This window comes from Ictalurus punctatus, chromosome 3 (assembly GCF_001660625.3).
Source record: "Ictalurus punctatus breed USDA103 chromosome 3, Coco_2.0, whole genome shotgun sequence".
NCBI lineage: Eukaryota > Metazoa > Chordata > Actinopteri > Siluriformes > Ictaluridae > Ictalurus > Ictalurus punctatus.
In genome coordinates this window covers 11190180-11211298 of record NC_030418.2, presented here as the reverse complement: position 1 = coordinate 11211298, position 21119 = coordinate 11190180, and the positions used below count along the sequence as shown (strand labels likewise).

General features: G+C 40.8%; 1 protein-coding gene across 1 annotated transcript in view; it reads left to right on the top strand.

The window, feature by feature from the left end:
• LOC108262873 (synapse differentiation-inducing gene protein 1) overlaps positions 1–21119 on the top strand; it is a 30432-nt gene that overhangs the window by 5234 nt on the left and 4079 nt on the right. The window contains exons 2-3 of the mRNA XM_017463228.3: positions 2439–3088; positions 9019–9156. Coding sequence (XP_017318717.1) covers positions 2549–3088; positions 9019–9156 — 678 coding nt within the window. The 5' untranslated portion in view covers positions 2439–2548. The remainder of the gene's footprint in view (positions 1–2438; positions 3089–9018; positions 9157–21119) is intronic.

Here is a 21119-nt window from a genome sequence, read left to right as displayed (position 1 = left end):
GAGGTTTCTGTGGTGTAAGGGAATGCTCTCCTTCTCGCTGGTTCCCCCTCTGGCTCCACCGGTGGGTTGACTCTCTACACCGGAGCCCATTGCCTTTCAGCTGAGATGTGAGAGAACCGAGAGCAGAGCTGCTTCATTGCCGTTTATATATATGCTCCACTCTCATAAAAATGATGCACTGACTTCCCCCTCTGGCTGGGTTGACTCTCCATACTGGAAGGAGAAGTCAGTTCACAAGCTCCAAAACCCAGCAGAGGAGAGCTGGATCTGAAGGAATGAGCATGAGATAGAGCAGAGCTCATCTCCGATTCCACTGCCAGATCCATACGGGACCCCCAGGATCTGAGACCCCCAGGTTCCGAAACCCATCTCGCTTTGCTCTTTTTTTTTTAGGCAAGAGATTCAGAAGCATGCTGCACTCCCATACCCTTCACACAAAAAATGTGTGCCTCCTCCTCTGTAATAACATAAGATCAGGGAGTAGCACACTTTCTGAACTCTCTAAAGCTCATTCTGTATGCACAGCATAGCGACAAATGAGAAAAGAAATATAAATATATTCTTTTGAAAATAGAGAGCAGTGAAGAGCTTTAGGCATGTTCACTCAGACAACCGACATACAGCTGCACTGAAGACAAAAAGAGCTGATGACATGGTTTACAGGGGCCGTTTTATAGTCACATGACGCAAGTTATGCCACATCACCTGTCCACTGCAGGACTATAAATAGGCATGATTTTACACAGACTTCAGATACCGGTTGCTTACTACAGCATGAAGCTCACGCAACGTTGAGTTCCCTTAGAAAGGGAACAGGAAAAATACCAAGGGGTCAATACTTTCACAAGGCACTGTATTATTATCATTTGGCAATTCTAAATAAATATAGTCCCCCTGTATAACTCTTGATAGAGCAGAATGGTGGAATGTTTATACATACAACGTTCTGAGATCCAGCCTCCATATCTTGTCTCTATACCTTGAGCAATAGCTACAGTCAGAGGGACCTGAAAAAGGAGCAAAAGCCAGTTTCTGTTCTGTTAGCACCACACATGAAAAGAGAGGACCACAGCTTTTACAACGTTTATATTTAATCTTTCTTCATGGGACTCAAAAGTAAAATCACTACAGCTCTTACCACTGGGCAATCTCAGTAGTGGCTTCTTTATAATATACTTATCTTGACTATTTATACAGAATATATGCACTGTATTTTGCTTTTTATGAACCCAAAACATCTCTTAACCTAGAGAAAGCGTTTTCTTGCTGAACTTGAAAAGTTTGTGTGCATCCTTTGTAACAGGGCCATACAGATTTAGATTATTTTGAGGCACAGAGAGAAGAATCGATGACTCAAGGATGTATGACAGTTTGTACAGCAGAATTAGCATGACTGAAGGGTTGGACCACTGTTTTTTGAATCACTTCAATCCAGATAAATTGTTTTAAGTACCGTCATATTATTTTGAAAATAGATTATATAGTCAACCACACATCAGGATCTATTTTTGCATTTCAGTGTTTTTGTAATGAATCATTTAAATAAATTTCATTAATGTGAGTGGCATTACAAGACAAGATTTCCTAACTTGCACACTGATGTGAAATAAAATACTAACCTTATTATATATACTAACCAAATACTAATATATATTAATATATCCTAACCAAATGCTATTATTAATCACTATCATATTTATATAGTCACATAGTAATATGAACATATTGATCATGTGCAGTCCTGATTATTCAGTTATAGACAGACTCCAAGCACAACATCTTAAATTCTTAAAAAAATCTCCATTATAACTAAGACAATAGGTACTTTATGTTAAGCCAATAGATAGTTTATACTAAGGAAGTAAGTGTTGATCCTGGAGCCTCATTTATAAAGATATACCATTATTTATATGGGGGTTCGGTTCCTGTCTCCGCCCTGTGTGCGAACAGCTTGCATGTTCTCCCCTTGCTTCAGGGGTTTCCTCTGGGTACTCCAGTTTCCTCCCCAGTCCAAAGATATGCATTGTAGGCTGATTGGTATCGCTAAATTGTCTGCAGTATGTGAGTGTCTGTGCGATTGTGCCCTGCGATGAGTTGACAGGGTATCCCTTCATGGTGTCCCTCGCCTTGTGCACCAAGTTCCCTGGGATAGGCTCCATGCTCCCCATGACTCTGTGTGATAAGCGATGCAGAAAATGTATGTCACTTTTTAACATAAAAACAAATGGGAATTTAAGAGGAAATCTGATAGTACTAACATTTTACAAATGAGGCCCCAGGGCTGGTGGCAGCCTTGTGATAAAATAAGACTCCTGATATTATGTAACTTGGTAACTACACGGGAAAAAATTCCTTAGCAACTGAGTGGATCATGAATGATAAAAGAAATGTTATAATACTGAAACATTAATGACCCTGTTTACTGTGGTTCTATATAGGAGAGAACAGGGCAATGCTTCCACCTCATGTTTCCTTTCATGGATCACTCATGAAGCAAACTAGTGCCTGGACAGGGACCATCCTCATCATCAGCGCTCACTAGGCCAGAATGGAATCAGGGCTCAGAACTGCCCCCAGAGCAGAAGAGGAGAAAGCTCCTCCTGCTCAGAGAAAATTATCAAGAGCAGGTGGTGGTGACCTGGGGCCTGAGTGCTGCAAATGCAACGGTCAGATCAACACCCGAAGCGTAATGGTGGAGACCAAGGAAGGACGGGTGTCAGTGTACTCAGCCCCACAGTATCAGAGCCAGGTGGTGGTCAGTTATTCTCCCGAGCATGCAGATCAGGACAGAAATGGGCACCATCCGCAACTGCTCAACCCCAGTGCCTTGCCCCAGGCTCTGGACCCTTTTTATAAGCCCAACCTCATCCTGTACCCTGAAGGAGTTCTGAAAGTGTGGGGGGAGGGAAGCGACTGCTGTGAGACTACGTTCATTGAGGACATGGCTCCTGCTAACTCTGCTGCTACGGTTACTAAAGATGGGCTCATGTTCACTGACAAGAAATTCCTGGATTTATCTATGGAGGATACCAAGATTCATACACTGTCGTACGATGTGGATGATGACGATGAGTTTGAAGAGCTGGAGGTAGGATTTTGACATTGTCATTGTTGTAATCTTTAAACTTAATGATTGTTTATTTATATACAGCACATAACATATCATGTAACTTTTATTTGTAAAGGACCTTAAAGTGAGTGAAAACCAATACAAGTAATAAACATAAATGTACACATATACAGTAGACACAAATATAAACAGAAAAAGTGGAGCAGTTTCAGGGTGAAGACAGACTGGGATTTCAATAGATTCAAAACAAGTATTGACAATACTGGGAAATGTATGAGATGTTTGCAGTTGATTACTAAGCTTTTGCAAACACCTTTATTTTTTTCAGCATTTTTTTTTTTGCACTGTAGTAACTTGTAATTTGTCACCATTTCTTTCTTACCCTCCAGTCTTGTTTCACTGGGAGCAGGTTTCTTGAAATCTATCCACATGCCTGGCTCTGTGTGTGTGTGTGTGTATGTGTGTGTGTGTGTGTGTGTGTGTGTGTGTGTGTGTGTGTGTGTGTGTGTGTGTGTGTGTGTGTGTGTGTGTGTAAGAGAGGGGAGGGATCTGAGTGTAGAGGCAGTCTGGACAGCCAGTTTCCTGCTGTTTCCAACCTGTCTAGGCCACCTGTTCTGAGACTGCTGCACGTTCTGCAGATCTCTGTGTGGCAATAATATTACTTGGAGAGGAAGGAGGCATGCAGATGTTTCTGTGGTTTCCCTGGCTGTGATCTATCCGCTGTCATCAAATAACCTCTAAAAAACCTTGAGTTGGTGCTCAAAAGAGCATCACACACATAACCTACTGGAATTCACACTGACATTTATGACTCACATGCAGGGTTTTATCCACTGCTCTCAAAAGTTTTGTAGTCAGGTGCAAAATTACCATAAGTAGAAGAAAGGACTTTAATTGTGCTTCAGAATGATGTTATAAACAATGTCTGATGTATAATTTCGTATGTGTTAAGGGGACATTTATGCACTATGTAACATTTGTATAGTGAAGGCTAACATACAAGTTGAAAATGTAGCAGAATAGATGTTAATTTTTGCTATAATTAACTTATTAAAATGTAATCGTTCTCATAATATGTGAAAGCAGAGTAAAAACATAGAACAAGAATTATTTTGTAGTGCCTGAAGTAAAATTGTATTAATTTCAAAAGAATATGTCAAAAAGGTTTTTTACTGAACATTGGCTACATGACTTCCACTGACAATTAGATAAAATTGTTTTAAAATACTTATATAATTGATTGGTATGAGTTTAAAGGGTACTGTTGATGTCATATTGTTGTCATTGCATTCTAATGGCTTATTCTATTGGCTTATGTAATTTATTAATTGACCTGGCCTACCTTTAATTCACTACCACTGGTAGCTAGGACCATTGGGTGTATGAGTGGGGTGTCCCCTGCCTCATGCTCCAAGTTTCCTGGGATAGGTTCCGGGCTCCCTGCGACCCTGTGTAGGATAAGCGGTACAGAAAATGGATGGATAGTAGCTGGGACCCTATAATTAGGAACCTACTGGTGGAGGATTGTGTTTTCCTTACTACTGCTCTACCCCAATGCAGAATGTTTTTCCAATATTTAAATAGATGTTATTATAGATGAAGGACTGTTTGGTATTTTTATATTAATGTAATATATTGTGACATAAACTGATTACATATATAGACAACAATCAGTTACATAAACACATAAAATGTGTGTATATGATTTCAGAGCACTGTTATATGTATGGAATATGCATCCTTATGTGGAGACAAATAAACTATATTCAAATAAATTAAATGCGATGCCTGCAGGTTTATCAGGTGAAAATATTAATATATTAAATATATAAATATATAATATTTATACATTCTGATATTGAGCCTTTAATGTCTTGTGAATACGTATGAATACTACACTTAACACTTAACACTTAGAAAACACTTAACCTTGTTTTCATGTTGAATGGACAACGGAAATATTCATCCTTGATGTATGCCCTCAATGCTAGATTAATGATTCTCATGATGAAAAAAATTTAAATACTATACTGTCCAATAGAAATACTACATTATTTTATTGAATGATTTATGTAATATACTGCTCACCATTTTCATGGACCAAGTGCTCCTGATCACCACTCTGAAAAGATTGTGAAAAGATTTTGTTTTATAAAAATATAAATTTGAAGTTCATTTTGGCATCCAGTTCATAAAGCAATTAGCATTCATGGTATGCAGCTTCACTTGTGAATCTAGAGTTATGGCAACGTCATTCCTCTCCATGACACACTGCCCAGAGTAAGACTTTGGCAGTTTGCTAATAATATGTGCAGTAGCATCTCAGAATATAATATAATTTATAGTGTTTTTAATTACCTCCATTAAGTATACTTGGATTCCATTCTAACTTACTTATATTTACATAAATAAATGTGTTTAAATGTTATGCGGACAAGACACAGCTTTACCGCTGTGTAATTGATTCCTCTTTTAGACTTTCCTCCAGCTAAATGAGAAAACGACTGACGCAATCCTGTTTGGTACTTCACATTTGATAGAAAGTAGTCTGAGCCTTCTACAAGACAACATCCTTACCCATGTCAATAATTTGGGGGTGATCTTCGATTCGGATTTAAAGTGTGACAAACAAATAAATTCTGATGTCAGAGCTAGTTTTTTTCCAGCTTAGGGGACTTCGCAAGTTAAAATCTTTTCTGACATTTAACGATCTTGAGACTGTTATTCATGCTTTTACTTCATCAAGGCTTGATTACTGCAATGTCCTGTATGCTGGAATTAGCCAGCCCTCACTCTTGTGCTTGCAACTTGTACAGAACGCTGCAGCTCGCTTTTTGACTGGGACCAAAAAGAGAGAACGCATAACACCCATCTTAGCCTCACGCCACTGGTTACCGGTGAAATACAGAATCGATTTCAAGATTCTATTGTTTGTTTTTAAAAACTTGCATGGTCTCACCCCCTTGTATACAGTATTTCAGATCTCCTCTTCTGCACGTTTGCTCAGATCCTCCTTTCAGTTGTTACAGTTGTTTTCTCATTTGTAAGTCACTTTGGATAAACTCGTCTGCTAAATGAATGAATGTAAATGAATAAATGTACTAGTCATTCTGAAGTCACGATATTCATGATGGGTGATGATACTGTTTATGCAGATGCCACACAATGCTTTTTAAAATATATCTAATGTAACAAATCTTTTACACACATCTGTTAAAAAGAAACAAAATAGGAATTCAGTTATGTATGTAAACATTACTGCTTGCTTTTGATTTCTTTCTTACTGATACATTTTGCTGTGTTTATGTGGAGGTTGGCGTAAAATCCCCCACACTGCTACTGGTCTTCATTGTCTCTTCCTCTGCAGCATGTTTCCATAATATTCCAAAGATTACGTTGCCATGGCACATACAGTATGGCTCAGAACTGAACAGTGTTGTATAATCGAGAGGGAGAGAGAGAGAGAGAGAGAGATAGATAGATAGAGAGAGAGAGAGAGAGAGAGAGAGAGAGAATCATTGTCCACTTTGTCCCTGTTTGTGGACATATGCAAAAGGCCATCTTGTTACAAATTGGTGGCAAGTAAAGCATGTGGTGCAAGCTGTTTCAGCCTAGATATGTAAACATTAAGGTGAAAGTAATGTCAGCCATCTGGAGTTCAGAGATAAATCACATATACAAACTCTCTTATAGGGATGGCACAAATAAAGCTTAAGGCCTTCCTCTCTGGGCAGATCTACAGGGTGCTTTGTTGGGGGAGATAGCCAAGTCTTATAAAATAATAGTTCGTATTTCCCAGGGATCAGTGCTTGGCCCCCTAATCTTCCCATAGTATACAACCTCTCTACGTCCAATCATCCAGTAACACAACTTACTCTTCTACAGCTATGTAAAGAACACTGCATTCTATCTGTCTTTCCCAATATAATCTGGCCTAAGATACAGGAAGGCCTTGGCTAATCCAGGGGTAAAGTCAAGGCAGGAAGGGGCAACAGAGAGCTTATAGCTCTCCTTCTTGCTTGAGAGATGTCAGGGCCAGCGGAAGAGCTAACTTTAGAGTCAGAAGCCTCCAAGGGCTCAAATGCGGCCCCTGACAGACCTTCCAGGACCACAGAAAGGTCCCAGGAAGGTATGCGTGGTCTGCAGATGTGCCTCAGTCACCTGACAGCACACATAACCCTTGAAGTTAGAGTATATTGCCCCACAGAGGCTCAATCAATAGGGGTGTGGCTGGCTGAAATGGTGGCCACGTAGACCCTGATTGTAGGAGGAACCAACCCCACTGAGAAACATCCTTGTAAGAACTCTAGGACTGCACAGTTCGCTGGATCTAGCTGACGTTCCTCACACCACGAGAAAAAAATCTGGATGTAGCAGACGTAGACAGTCTTGGCACACTCTCGCTAGAACTTGTGGGAGCAGCGCGATTGGGTAAAAACATATCAACGTGATCTCGGCCACACGTGCACCATGGCGTCCAGCCCTAATTGTGCGGGAGGAGTGAGGGCGAACCACAGTGGGCAGTGTGTTGTCTCCTTGGAGGCGAACACATCCACTTTCGCTTGGCCAAACCTATACCATGTGGAGGTTTGTGGATGTGGATGGAGCCACCAATTCCTGGGCCTCAGCCCCTGCCTCAACAGGATGTCTGCCCCAGTTGCCTAGACTGTACATTGTACTCAATGACAAAAATTTTCCCTCTGCCCAGAGAAGAATTAGTTGCGCCTGCCTGAACAGGGGGCGCGAACATAATCCTCCCTGGTGATCAATATATGAGACCACTGCTGTCAACACATGGTGACACAGTGTTATGTAAATAACACTGCATTCTATCTGTCTTTCCCACTGGACAATGCTAAGAACTCAACAAGAATTTCAGCCTGCTTCATCAACACTGCAGCCTTGATGAAAGAATACCATGGTTCACTCAACCTCTCAAAGAGAGAGCTTCTTGTTATCTTCGCTGGCCTTCCCGCATACACTATGAAGCAGCCAAAGGTTCATAGATGGTTCAAAATGCAGTCATCTGACTGGTCTTCTGTGTCATGCGTCTCCTCACCTCTCTGTATTGGCTCCAAGTAGCTGCTTGCATTAAGATCACCTTCAGGGCTGTCACTGGAACAGCACCTACCCACATATAGTCACTGAAACAACCCAGGGTTCCACAATCTGTGGATGAACATCATCTAGAGTTATGCTTATGGCATGGCTTATTGTCTCATTCCATGTAAAACACTTTTTATACATGGTTCCTCAGTGATGGAATGAGCTCCCTACCATGCTGGATCTTGCAGAATCACTTGCAATCCTCAATAGCATTAATGTCTATTATAAGCTGTTTGCTTGAATCACACTTGCATAATGTGTGAGTGTGAGTTGCTTAGGATAAAGTGTCTGCCAAATAAATAAGTGTAAATGATTAGAGAGGTGTAACTTTAGAATTGTTCCTGAGTATCTTCTTTTGTGCGACTATGGAATAATGTGATGTTTGATCAGTGACAACCACCATTCAAGATATTATGACAGTCATCTTCAAAACTGGATTATACTTTTATTAAAAAATTTATCTTTCCCTTTAATTAGAGCTATTATTTCCAATGTGACATTCGATGGTTATTTGAACAGCCAGTTATTCTATTGATTGGGAGGAGCAATATGGCAAATTTAAATATGATATACTTTAGGGAATAACACAGATGTTTCTATAGCACAGCTGATTAAACAGTTATTAGAAGATGTTCATGTGTCCTTTAAATGTGATGTGTCAGCTCATTAGAGTTCAAAATAGAAGATATTAGAGACATCACATATCATCCAGTAGGCTGATGTTTTCTTTGGTTTGGAAAGAAGACAAAAGAGTAAAGAATTCAGATAAAGTAGAATAACCTGTCCTTGATAAGATGTCTAATCTGTTTAGCATTCATTGTGTCTTTGTGTATTTTCTGCAGAGTGAGTACTCAAGTGACTCAGAGAGTGAGGACAACTTCCTAATGATGCCCCCGCGAGACCACCTGGGCCTCAGTGTGTTTTCAATGCTGTGCTGCTTCTGGCCGCTGGGCATCGCAGCCTTCTACCTGTCTCATCAGGTAGAGCTCTCTCAACACCTGCTCCTCACAGCACAGAAATATCAAAACTTATTATTGTTTACTGAAATTAAAGATCGTTAGGACAAACATGAGATCCTTAATCAACTTTTGCACAGTATATATATATTTTCTTGTTAAAGGCATGCATATGAATGCATGTGTCACTTACTGCACAGTCAAGTGGCTTTTTAGACCACTGTGATACACACTCTGGAGTGTGTATCACAATAAGGAAAAAAGGAAAAAGGAGAAGTGGCCATTATCAGTGGTTTCAAAACAATGCATTTCAATTATTTTTAAAAATTATTATTGTACAAATACTGCTGCTCTTTTTAACACCAATAGACTAATAATAGAATATTATTGAAACCTAGTAAAAGAAAACTACTACTTTGTACTACTTTGTTTGCATTTGAGACAGGTCATTAGGTTTGCATTGGGTAAATTACCCTGACTTTTAATCTTATTTAAATGCAGACTTTAAAAACAGCAAGCAGCTCGGCAGCATCTCACTTAATCTCATCACATCACCACTCAACACCTACAGCACTCTGATTCTCCATATGAAAGAAAAAAAACTTTACTCTGCCTGGCCCTAGCAACTAAACCCACGCCAAAATCAATTCCCTTAAACCCCATATGAATCCTCTGAGCTTATCTTACATACTGGAATGGAAAGACAACATATTCTCTGATCTATTTTGGAAGGCAATATATTTCTGAAAAGCAGTGTAGTGTAGTATGTGAATCATTTATTTGTGTACCTGAAATTTTGGATTAGCACAGAAGAGCAATAAAAATATAATTTGACACCCTCTATTACAGTATGTCTGGTGGACATTAGGCAACATTTAAAATTCCAGAATCGCTGTACTGCTCACATTACACAACATTTACTACTTGAAGGCTGTTTTCTCAGTGTGGCAGTGTGCACACTAAACAGTCAAGTGCAGAGGAGGCTCCCACACATACTGCATGATCTTTCACATGCAGAGATCCCTGAGAAACAGGGCCTAAAAATAAAATTGTCACACAAAAATAAAGGCAATAGATAATCAAAAATAAGCAGGAGAGTTTGGGGATTTTTGCTCTGAATATCAATAATAATGTTTCCTCCATTTCCTGGTTTATTACTGATCATTTCAATGACTTTTGAAAAATATCAGTGTGTATACGCTTGCTGGAAATCCACATAACCTGCATTGCAGACTTGCTCACACTTGTTTGTGAAACATGTTTGGGTCCTGATTACTTACAGAAATATGTGGCAGCCTGGGAAAACCTGTCCCGTGTTGCTGAATTGTAAAAGCAGCCAAACATGAAGAAAAATCAGGTTTTGACCAAATTGAGTTTTCATGCCAACAAAATACATTGACAAGAAAACGTCTGGATTACGCATGTAACCCTATTCCCTGAGAAGGGAACGAGACGTTGCATTAGCTGAACGCTGTGGGAAACGCCCTCGTACGTGACTGGTATCTGAAGCTTGTGTAACATCATGCCTATTTATAGGCCTGCCGTTATCAGGTGACGTGGCAATTAAGAGCGATATATAAATGGCACCTGTGAACCGTGCCGTCAGCCTCTATTATCTGAATCGAAGACGCAATTCACAGGCATGCCCCAGTATGACAAAGCTACGCAACATCTCGTTACCTTCTCAGGGAACAGGGTAACATGCGTAACCCAGACGTTCCCGTTTAAAAGGGAACTCCTCGTTGTGTTAGCTGAACGCTGTGGGAACAAGAATACCCACTCCATCATACTGAGGGTACAACCTGTTCAAAAAGATCCGAGCCTGATGGTCATTGCAAGACACTCGAGCCCTTTCTGGAATGTATATCCAGGCTGTAAAATCGAATGAATGTGTGCGGCGTAGACCACCCCGCCACAGCACACACATCCTGTAAGGATACTCCTTTGGACAAAGCCTTTGAGGAGGCGACCCCCTAGTGGAATAAGCCCTTATGCCCAGAGGCGTAGCCTCATAAGCGATAGAGATTGCTTCCACAATCCAATTAGAGATGCGCTGCTTCAGCACAGTGTCACCTCTACTGTCGCTGCCCAAGCCGACCAGCAGCTGCTCTGACTTACGCCACTGGCCAGAGTGGTGGACATAAGTACAGAGAGCCCTTACTGGACACAGTCGGTGCAATTTCTCTTGTTCCGGTATGAAGGGTGAAGGGCAGAAAGCCTCCAACACTACTGGCTGGGCAGCAGATGTAGGCACTTTAGGAATATAATCTGGCCTAAGATACAGGAAGGCCTTGGCTAATCCAGGGGTAAAGTCAAGGCAGGAAGGGGCAGCAGAGAGCTTATAGCTCTCCTTCTTGCTTGAGAGATGTCAGGGCCAGCAGAAGAACTAACTTTAGAGTCAGAAGCCTCTCAGAGGCTGAGCCCAAGGGCTCAAATGCGGCACCTGACAGACGTTCCAGGACCACAGAAAGGTCCCAGGAAGGTATGCGTGGTCTGTAGATGTGCCTCAGCCACCAGACAGCACACATAACCCTTGAAGTTAGAGTATATTGCCCCAAAGAGGCTCCATCAATAGGTGTGTGGCTGACCGAAATGGTGTCCACGTAGACCCTGATTGTAGGAAGAACCAACCCCACTGAGAAACGTCCTTGTAAGAACTCTAGGACTGTAGGTATTGCACAGTTCGCTGGATCTAGCTGACGTTCCTCACACCACGAGAAAAAAATCTGGATCTAGCAGACATACACAGTCTTGGCAAACTCTCGCTAGAACTTGTGGGAGCAGCGCGATCAGGGAAAAACATATCAATGTGACCTCAGCCACACGTGCACCATGGCGTCCAGCCCTAATTGTGCGGGAGGAGTGAGGGCGAACCACAGTGGGCAGTGTGTTGTCTCCTCGGAGGCAAACACATCCACTTCCGCTTGGCCAAACCTATACCATATGGAGGTTTGTGGATGTGGATGGAGCCACCAATCCCTGGGCCTCAGCCCCTGCCTCAACAGGATGTCTGCCCCAGTTGCCTAGACTGTACATTGCACTCACTGACAAACACTTCCCTCTGCCCAGAGAAGAATTAGTTGCGCCTGCCTGAACAGGGGGCACGAACATAATCCTCCCTGGTGGTCAATATTTGAGACCACTGTTGTCAACACATGGTGACCTCTCAATTGAGGAAGAAAGAATTTCAGTGCAAGAAATATGGCCTGCATTTCCACGCAATTTATATACCATTCCAGATGAGGGCAGCTCCAGAGACCATGAGCTGGACAAACATCTAAGACTGTGCCCCAGCCCATGAGGGAGGTGTCTGTCATTGCCATCTTGCAATAAGGTGACACCCTTAGAGTGTGACCCAAGGCTAGAATCGGGGACACTTCCAAATTCTCAGAGCACGTAGGCAACACCGCATGACGCTGATTACACTCAGAGGTTTCGTCCTCGGACGAAACCCCCAACTTTTCAGCCACCATTGAAACGGTCTCCTGTGCGATAGGCCCAATGGTATGACGTTGGCTGCTGCTGCCATAAGCTCCAACAGTCTCTCGTAGAGACTGGAGGGGATGCCAAGCTCCAGCTTTATCTTGTTCAATGTTGATAGTATTGACCCTACGCATGTTGGGGATAGAAACGCCCTCATCATAGTAGAATCCTTATAACCCCTAGAAAAGTTGTCCACTGCACTGGAGAAAGCATACTTTTTTGAGGTTCAACCTGAGCCTCAAGCTCTTCATGTGGGGAGAACATCATCTCGATGTTGAACCACCAGTTCCCTGGATCATGCTAGAATTAACCAGTCATCCAGGTAGTTTAGTACACGGATGCCCTGGAGTCACAATGGAGCCAGAATGACATCCATGCACTTTGTGAAGGTGCGAGGGGATAAAGCTAGCCTGAAGGGAAGAACCCGATATTGGTATGTGTTGCCTTCAAACGCAAACCTCAGGAACTTTGTGACGGGGCAATATTTCTATGTGGAAATATGCACCTTTTAGATCTATCGTCACAAACCAGCCCTCAAACTGAATTTGTGGAACGGTAACTTTGGGCGTCAGCATCTTGAACCTGTATGTCCAAAGAGTACAGGTCAGATGACGCAGATCTAAAATTGGCCGCATACTCCCATCTTTTTTTGTGGACCAGGAAATAATGGCCTTCCTCCCTCAGGGAACGGGGTACATGCTCTATGGCCCCTTTGTCCAAGAGGGATCTTAATTCCTGCGCTAACATTGGGCTCTGCTCTGTGCTGACTACTGGTGAGCACACCTCTGAACTGGGGGGGTTGAGCTCTGAACTGGAACCCTTTTCTACGGTAGACAGAACCCATGGAGACATATTTGGCAGTAGTTACCATGCTGCCAGATGGTCTTTTAGTGACGCTAACTTTTCCACATTCTATTGGAGGGAAAGCATCAGATTTCCGTTGCCCTGTGACAGCTCGCTGACCAGAATACACTGAAAACTTGGGACAGCCTTGGCTAGGGTGGCTAGGGGAAGCCCTACAGTAGTACTGGGGGCTAACTGCCCTAACAGCCTCATGTCTCCTGATCCGTCCCTCTATAGCCCCTTGGGACTGCTCCTCCTTTGTCTGCTTGGCCTTTATGCCATTCTCAGATCAGGCGTAGTAGCAGGCCGCGACTGTGGCCGCCCAGTTTCCCTGGCTGACTGTGGGAGGAGGCGAGCTGCCGCCTTCTGTCCCTCCCTCACACTAGTGCTGGCCCAGGGTTCCACTTATGGATGTCTGGGTGAACTCAACACAACAAGGAGGAAGGAACAAGGAAGGAACTGGCTGAATGCCGCCATATGTTGAGCTCATTCAGCAGGTCTGCTTGGTAAGCCTGCAACACTACCATTGTCTGCAGTGACCAACAAGCAAGATCCACTACTGCATAGGCCTTGCCCACCAATGCCACGGTGGCCTTACATAGCTTGGATGGCATATCCGGCCCCCCTAAATTACCTGCCGTCGATGGAGAGAGGTAGCTCGCAAGCACCTCCTCCACCTTCAGCATAGCTAAATAGCCATGCCGTTCATTCCCCACGATGGCCAAATAATCCAATATCACAGGGTTATAAATACGGCTTATGCATGGTTTTCCCCCACAACCATGATATTTTGTCATACACTTCTGGAAAAAAGGGGAGCTTTTTGCAGTGTGAGGGATTTATTTTCACTGGGGAGTAATAAAGCTCATCCAGCCTAAGTAATCACTTCAAGAAGCTCTTTATATGCTGCTCTCAGTTTTTAGCACATGCTTCTGGCTCCTCGGAATCAAAGAGGAATTATTTTTTATTTTTGTGTGCGTGTATATTTTTTTATTATTTTTTTTGGCTTTCCATAGCAGAAGGAGGAGTCGTGACGCGAGCTCCAAAATCTAGTGGACTGCCGGACCTGGAAGACAGAGCAAGAGATAGAGCAGCGCTCGTCTCTGGCTCCTCTTCCAGATCCATATGAGATCCCCCGGACCTGAGACAACTAGCTACCTCAGCAGCGGCCGGCCCACATCCGCGAGGCTCTGAAACCCAACTTGCTTCAGCTTCCAAGAAGAGAGCGAGTCGTGAGCGGAGCTGCCTAATGTAAGGAGTTCACAATGTGCACAGTCAGACCTCTCTAGGGCTGCCGTGGCGTGCTTCATCCCTAGACACTTCAAACAGAAAGTGTCCCGTAATGAAATGGGAGCCAGGCGTAACACACTTCCTGAATTCTTTCACTCATACTTTTCTCCCTTTTTTTTGAAATGGACAGAAAAGAAAAGAGATTTTTCGGAAAAGATAGAGAGGAAATGGAGAGTCTTTTTGCGAGCGTTACACAAATGACCGACATGCAGTCTCGCTGAAGATAATAAGGCTGATGCGCGGTTCACAGTTGTCGTTTATATATCACGCAATGTGCTTAATTTCCATGTCACCTGATCACAGCAGGCCTATAAATAGGCATGATGTTACACAAGTTTCAGATACAGGTCACACAGCGTTCAACTAACGCAACGTGGAGTTCCCTTTGAAAGGGAACATATTTCCCTAAAATAACATGGAAATGTTTTTATTTAGGTTACTTTCTAACATTGCCTTAGCTTTCTGTCTGTAAAGATCATGTTTGTTTAGGAGTCACTTTAACAAACACAGCAGTAAAAACAGAACATCTAAAGTTGTCTAACACATTGATAGCTAAATGTGCTTTGCTCACACAATGTCATGAATGTCATGCGTTGAGCAAGTTGTTGATTAGCTACATGGCACACCAAAATGAATATAAGCCTAATCAGTTCAGTTTATAATCAGTTACTAGCTGTTGATATGTCTGTGACTATGTTTACATGCACATGAAATTCCGTTTAAGGTCTATATTCAGCTGGCATCATATTCTGAATATGATGTTTATATACATACAGGCATCGTAATATTCCTGTATACATGGTTGTTGTAAGTAAGACAAACAAATTTATATAAAAACTAAATTTATCCAGCAGACAGACAGACCTGACTGAATTAATCAGTGATTATTTCCCCACCAATTAGCATGAACAGAAATCTGACAAGTGAAATGACAGCGATGAAGGTTGTTTTTAAATGCAGTAGATGGCTTTTACCTCAGGTGATGAGATAGACTGATATAGATGATGCTGACAATTTCCCAAACTGGTAGTAATGTTTTCTATATACAGATTAGGTTACACATGTAGAGGTATGTGGAGCATTTGCTTGCCTGCCATCTCAGGTAGATATTAAATCAGGTTAAGATAATTCCAACTGAGTTAATATATAGATGAACAGTTTATAATGTAAATTGTTTTTACTAGAGATGCACTGATGTATTGGCCAATAATCGGTATCGGCTGATAAAGGCAATTTTCACGTGGGAGTTTTGGCATCGAGTCTAATTAATTTTTTTGCTGCGCTGCTCGCGCTGAATTAAAGTGCCAGTACACCGTTGAAAGATTTAAATGAAGATGACTTGACAAAATGGTATATATTGCACAAAATTTTTTTTGTTGAGTAGTGTATTTCATATCCAGTTAATGTTAATATATAAAAAAGTTTAGATTATATATTACCAGTTTGATGTCAGTGATGAAGTAGAAATGCTTTTGTTTGTGGTGAGTGAATGTGAAGACTAACAGCAGGTTTTTTAGAATTCAGTCAATGTTAATATGAATTAATAACATACAACAAGTTAAATCTTAATTTAATCTTCAGAATTTAGTTAATGTGTTAATGTTAATTTGAGTAATGTGTTTTCTGTTTATGAGACCAGTTACTGCATTTCTTTCAGAATTGTGGAATTAATTATTATAAATTTAAAAGAAGGCATGAAAGGCAGAACTATCGGTATCAGTATTGGTCGACATCACTCTGAATAATTGGTTATCAGTATCGGCTGAAAAATTTAGTATCGGTGCATCTCTAGTTTTTACTTAAAAAATATTTGCCTTTTTAACATAAGTGATTGGAGGGCTGTTTTTTAAAATAACTGTGGCTTAGTGGCGCATGGTAGTTTAGTGATTAGCACATTCGCTTCACACCTCCAGGATTGGGGATTCGATTCCCACCGCTGCCCTGTGTGTGCAGAGTTTGCATATTCTCCCCCTGCTGCAGGGGTTTTCTCTGGGTACTCTGGTTTCCTCCCCCAGTCCAAAGACATTTATGGTATGATGATTGGCATGTCCAAAGTGTCCATAGTGTGTGAATGTGTATGCGATTGAATCCTGCAATGGATTGGCACACCGTCCAGGGTGTACCCTGCATTGTGCCCGATGCCCCCTGGGATGGGCTCCAGGTTTCCCGTGACCCACTAGGATAAGCAGTATAGAAAATGGATGGTTGGATGACTGTTGGATTGGCAGGAGTTTTGTAAGTCAGTATTCTGTAAATAAAGGCTGCTATAAAGATAGTTTATGTAACATAGTTTTCATAATCTTGTTAATAGTTTGTATATTTTATATATATATTTGTATATTTTTTTGATAACCAGACTTTACGATGCTGTAACTTTACTTGGGGTTTCATTTCAATTTCAGTGCAGGACAGCCTGCAGTTTTCAGAATGATATATACTATATATGTATATAGTATATGAAGGGTTTTTCCCAGGCTGCTCGACATAAATCACTTACAGTCACAGAGTTCTTTTTGCAGCACTGTCTAAAACATTCGGGCTACATGTCTTGCAAAGATTCAGCTAGATATTTCATTTGAACAGTTTGTTCCTCTTTGTAACCAGTTCTGCTCAGAATATCAACAAGATTCCTCCTTATTGACCTGATTTACTTTTCATTGTCTATGTTACAGCCTCACAGACAAAAACAAATCCCTATCCCCAAACAAATTCTCCATCCCCATGCCCAAACAAATTCTCAGTTATGCAGAAAGAGGTGTTGGAAATGCTATTCTTCATATGTGTATATGAACTGCAGCAATCTGTTTTTGCTAATCCTGTGTGCATAATCTGATTTATTGGTTTTAGAATATGCTCTATGAATAAACGCTTTATGTAATATTTTGGCTTGGGAATGTACAAGAGTGGGCCTCATAAGACGTAAGCTGAGAAAAATACCTTCCAATTGACAATAAATGGATGTATTAAAAACAAAGTAGTTCACAATTTACATACAATTTACATACCCACATACAGCTGTGGGTGTTCTCACACTCTTGTTTGTTCAGGAGAGATTTACACTGGCCTATTTCATTACTTTATGTAAATCGTTAAAACATTTAAAATAATGTCAACACCAGTAATCATCGTAACTATGTAAAATTATTTTGTGTGATGTACTTCATTCACTCTTTCATCTTCAGTAACTTGTTCATTAGGCTTGCGGTTAGGCTTGTGGTGGATCCGCAGCCTACCCTGAGACCACTCATCATGAGGAAGACATCCAGGTTGGGATTCTAGGCCATCACAGGGCACCATGCACACAGAATAACACACTAATTCACACCTAGGGGAAATTTAGAATAGCCAATCCACCTACTGGCATGTTTTTTGGCAGTCAAAGGAAACTGGGAAACCCACAGGGACATGGGCAGAACATTCAAAACTCCATACAGGCAATAACCTGAGCTCACCCACGCTGCCCACTACTCCACCATGCTGCCCATGTACTTGCTTTTGTAATAATATAATCCAACTCATCCTCATTCAGTTTTAGAGACACACTAAACCTTTGTTAATCAGGTTTGCTTTGATTTAGTGTTAATCAGGCATACTTAAATTTAAACAGAAATTACAAGAGTTACTCATCTGGCCAGAACAATAGAACTGTTAATCTTATTTGCATAGTAAGTGCCTACTTATGCCTTGAGGGAAAGAATTTCAGGAATGTTTTTCTATATGAACCCAGCTTCATTTGCAGTCATTGTTCAGCATTGGTAAGAATAAGATTTTTAAGTCAGCGCACTACAGACTACATGTTTGGGAGTAACACTCACTTCACAAAAATGTTCATGAGAACTGTATTTTTCCAAGAGTAAATGTGCAGTGAAATGTACAACTGATCCTGTTGGTTTTTGTCTAAATTCTACATTCTCCTGCTTTAGCTTTAATGTCTGCCTTGCATGTTAGAGGAAGCTGGTGTGTTGCTGTTTCAGTCCATTGCATTTCAGTCCATTATAAATTCTTACTGTCCTTTATTGACTGGTGGAGAGATATGGAGACTTTTGGAAACCTGACGTGTTACATACACTATATGACCAAAATTTCATGGGTACCTGACCATCCACACTATATGTGGGTCTTTGCAATTGTAGCCACAAGGTTGGGGGCACACAATTGTACAGAATGTCTTGCTGTACCATTACAATTAGCCTTCACTGGAACTAATAGACCTAGTCCAAACATGTTCCAGCATGACACTGAGGTCCATGAAGACATGCTTTGCCAAGGTTGGAGTGGAAGAACTCGAGTGGCCTCAACCCTACTGAAAACCGCGGAATGAATTGGAATGCCAACTGCATGCAAAACCTCCTCATCTGACATCAGTGCTTGACCTCAATAATGCTCTTGTGGCTGAATGAGCACAAATCCCCACAGCCACACCCCAAAATCTAGTAGAGAGCCTTCCCGGAAGAGTGGAGGTTATAACAGCAAAGGGGAACTTAAACTTCAATGAGATGTTCAGAAAGCACACATAGGTGTGATGGTCAGGTGTCCACAAACATTTGGCCATATATTGTTGATTTCAATAAACATGTTGTGTTGTTCTGGTTAAACTCAAAACCTTAAACTTATATTCCTATATTTATACTTAAATGCAGTAATATATTACAATGCTATTCAATATTTCATAACAGGAACAAATAAGTAGTATTATATTAACACCTAAATTACTACTGTATACTTCTAATGAATACTGGGATCATGATCAATAATGAAACTCAAGGAAATGTATAACACACTGTAATTATTGTTTAGATCATAATGAACTACCTAACCATAAGTTTAATATTGTTACTGAGAATTACCCTGTATTCATTAGTAGTTAAAAATATTGACTAAAATGTTAATATAGTACTACTAATACATTTCTGTTTCATTACCTGGGTTATTGAACATTATTGTAGTATTAGCCTAGATACCATACCTATTAGTTACTATTTAATTTATTGCAGTTAATGAATAATATGCTAAACATGTTATTTTTGAAGCAGTGAATCTCAGTGAGAGGAACAGAGCACAATTGTGATGTGTGTGTGTGTGTGTGTGTGTGTGTGTGTGTGTGTGTGTGTGTGTGTGTGTGTGTAAATGTGTTGAAGCGCTTATGATAACATTAAGCTTAATTTTTTTAGTAATGTATTACATTGACATTGACTGTATTTTTTTAAATACCCTTTATGCATTGCAAGCATTTTGAAAAGTGAATGGATAATGCACTGTTCGCACTGTTTGCACAAAATCATGGAGTAATTGTTTAAGGCCTACAATGTTTATAAAAGTCCAACGGGATACAAATGAACACTCCAAGATGTAATTCTAAACTGTAGGGGGTATTTCAGCACTGGTATTTTACCCCACTGCATTCCAGTAAGAACATATGAATGAAGAGAAAAATTCAATCCAAACTATAAGAAAAGAAATCACAGTTGCTATTACAGAAAGCAACTGCCATTTTTTTCTCTTCATAAAGATAACTAAGTCCTTTTACAAAACATGATAATAGTATAATCGGATATAATGGAACATACATTGATTTCTTGTCTTTACACCGGTCAGGAAAAGAGGACATCTGTGAAACCAGCATGTGATGGTCCCTAAGTACAGCACTGCATGTTGCATATGTACTGTAGCATTTCTAGAGTCATGAACTATTGTCTTTTATTGTCTCAATATACCTTTGGAAAAATGGATGAGAGATAACAACTAGTTGGTTTGTCCCTGTTGTTCAAGACCTAACATTTATGCCCTGACAGAAAACATATGCACATATCTTGTCAATTGGTTTACACTGCAGGACTGGTTTACAGGTTGCACCGTGTACCAGCAAGGCTTCTGCATTGACCACAGGCTTGTTTTTCAAAGGCTCATGATGATATCACTCAGTATTTTAGTAGATTAAATTATTAATTACAGAAGAAAATGGACTGTCTGTCCCAAATCAGATTCAGTATATATAAAAAATTAAGATACATAAATCTAAGAAGGATTAGGCTCTGTTGTTACATTTTTTGTAAAGCTTTATTGAGATTTGTCAGTTGAAGATAACAACATAAGATATCAGACAGATAAACCAATTAGTGCAAATTATACTTGAAACAAGTGACCATAAAACTTAAGCATAAATTAATGTGTGCACAGGGCCCACTATTCCCTCATGCTCGGCAACCTCTCAAAGTCCCATGCCCTAAATTATTCTATGCTCTGGAGAAAGTGAAATGGATTGTATTTTCATAATTCAGCAGTTAGGGTTAGGGTTACAGCTTAAAATCAGCTCCCCAAAACAGATATAATCCTCACACTCAGTTGGTAATCCAGTGTGTGATACAACACAT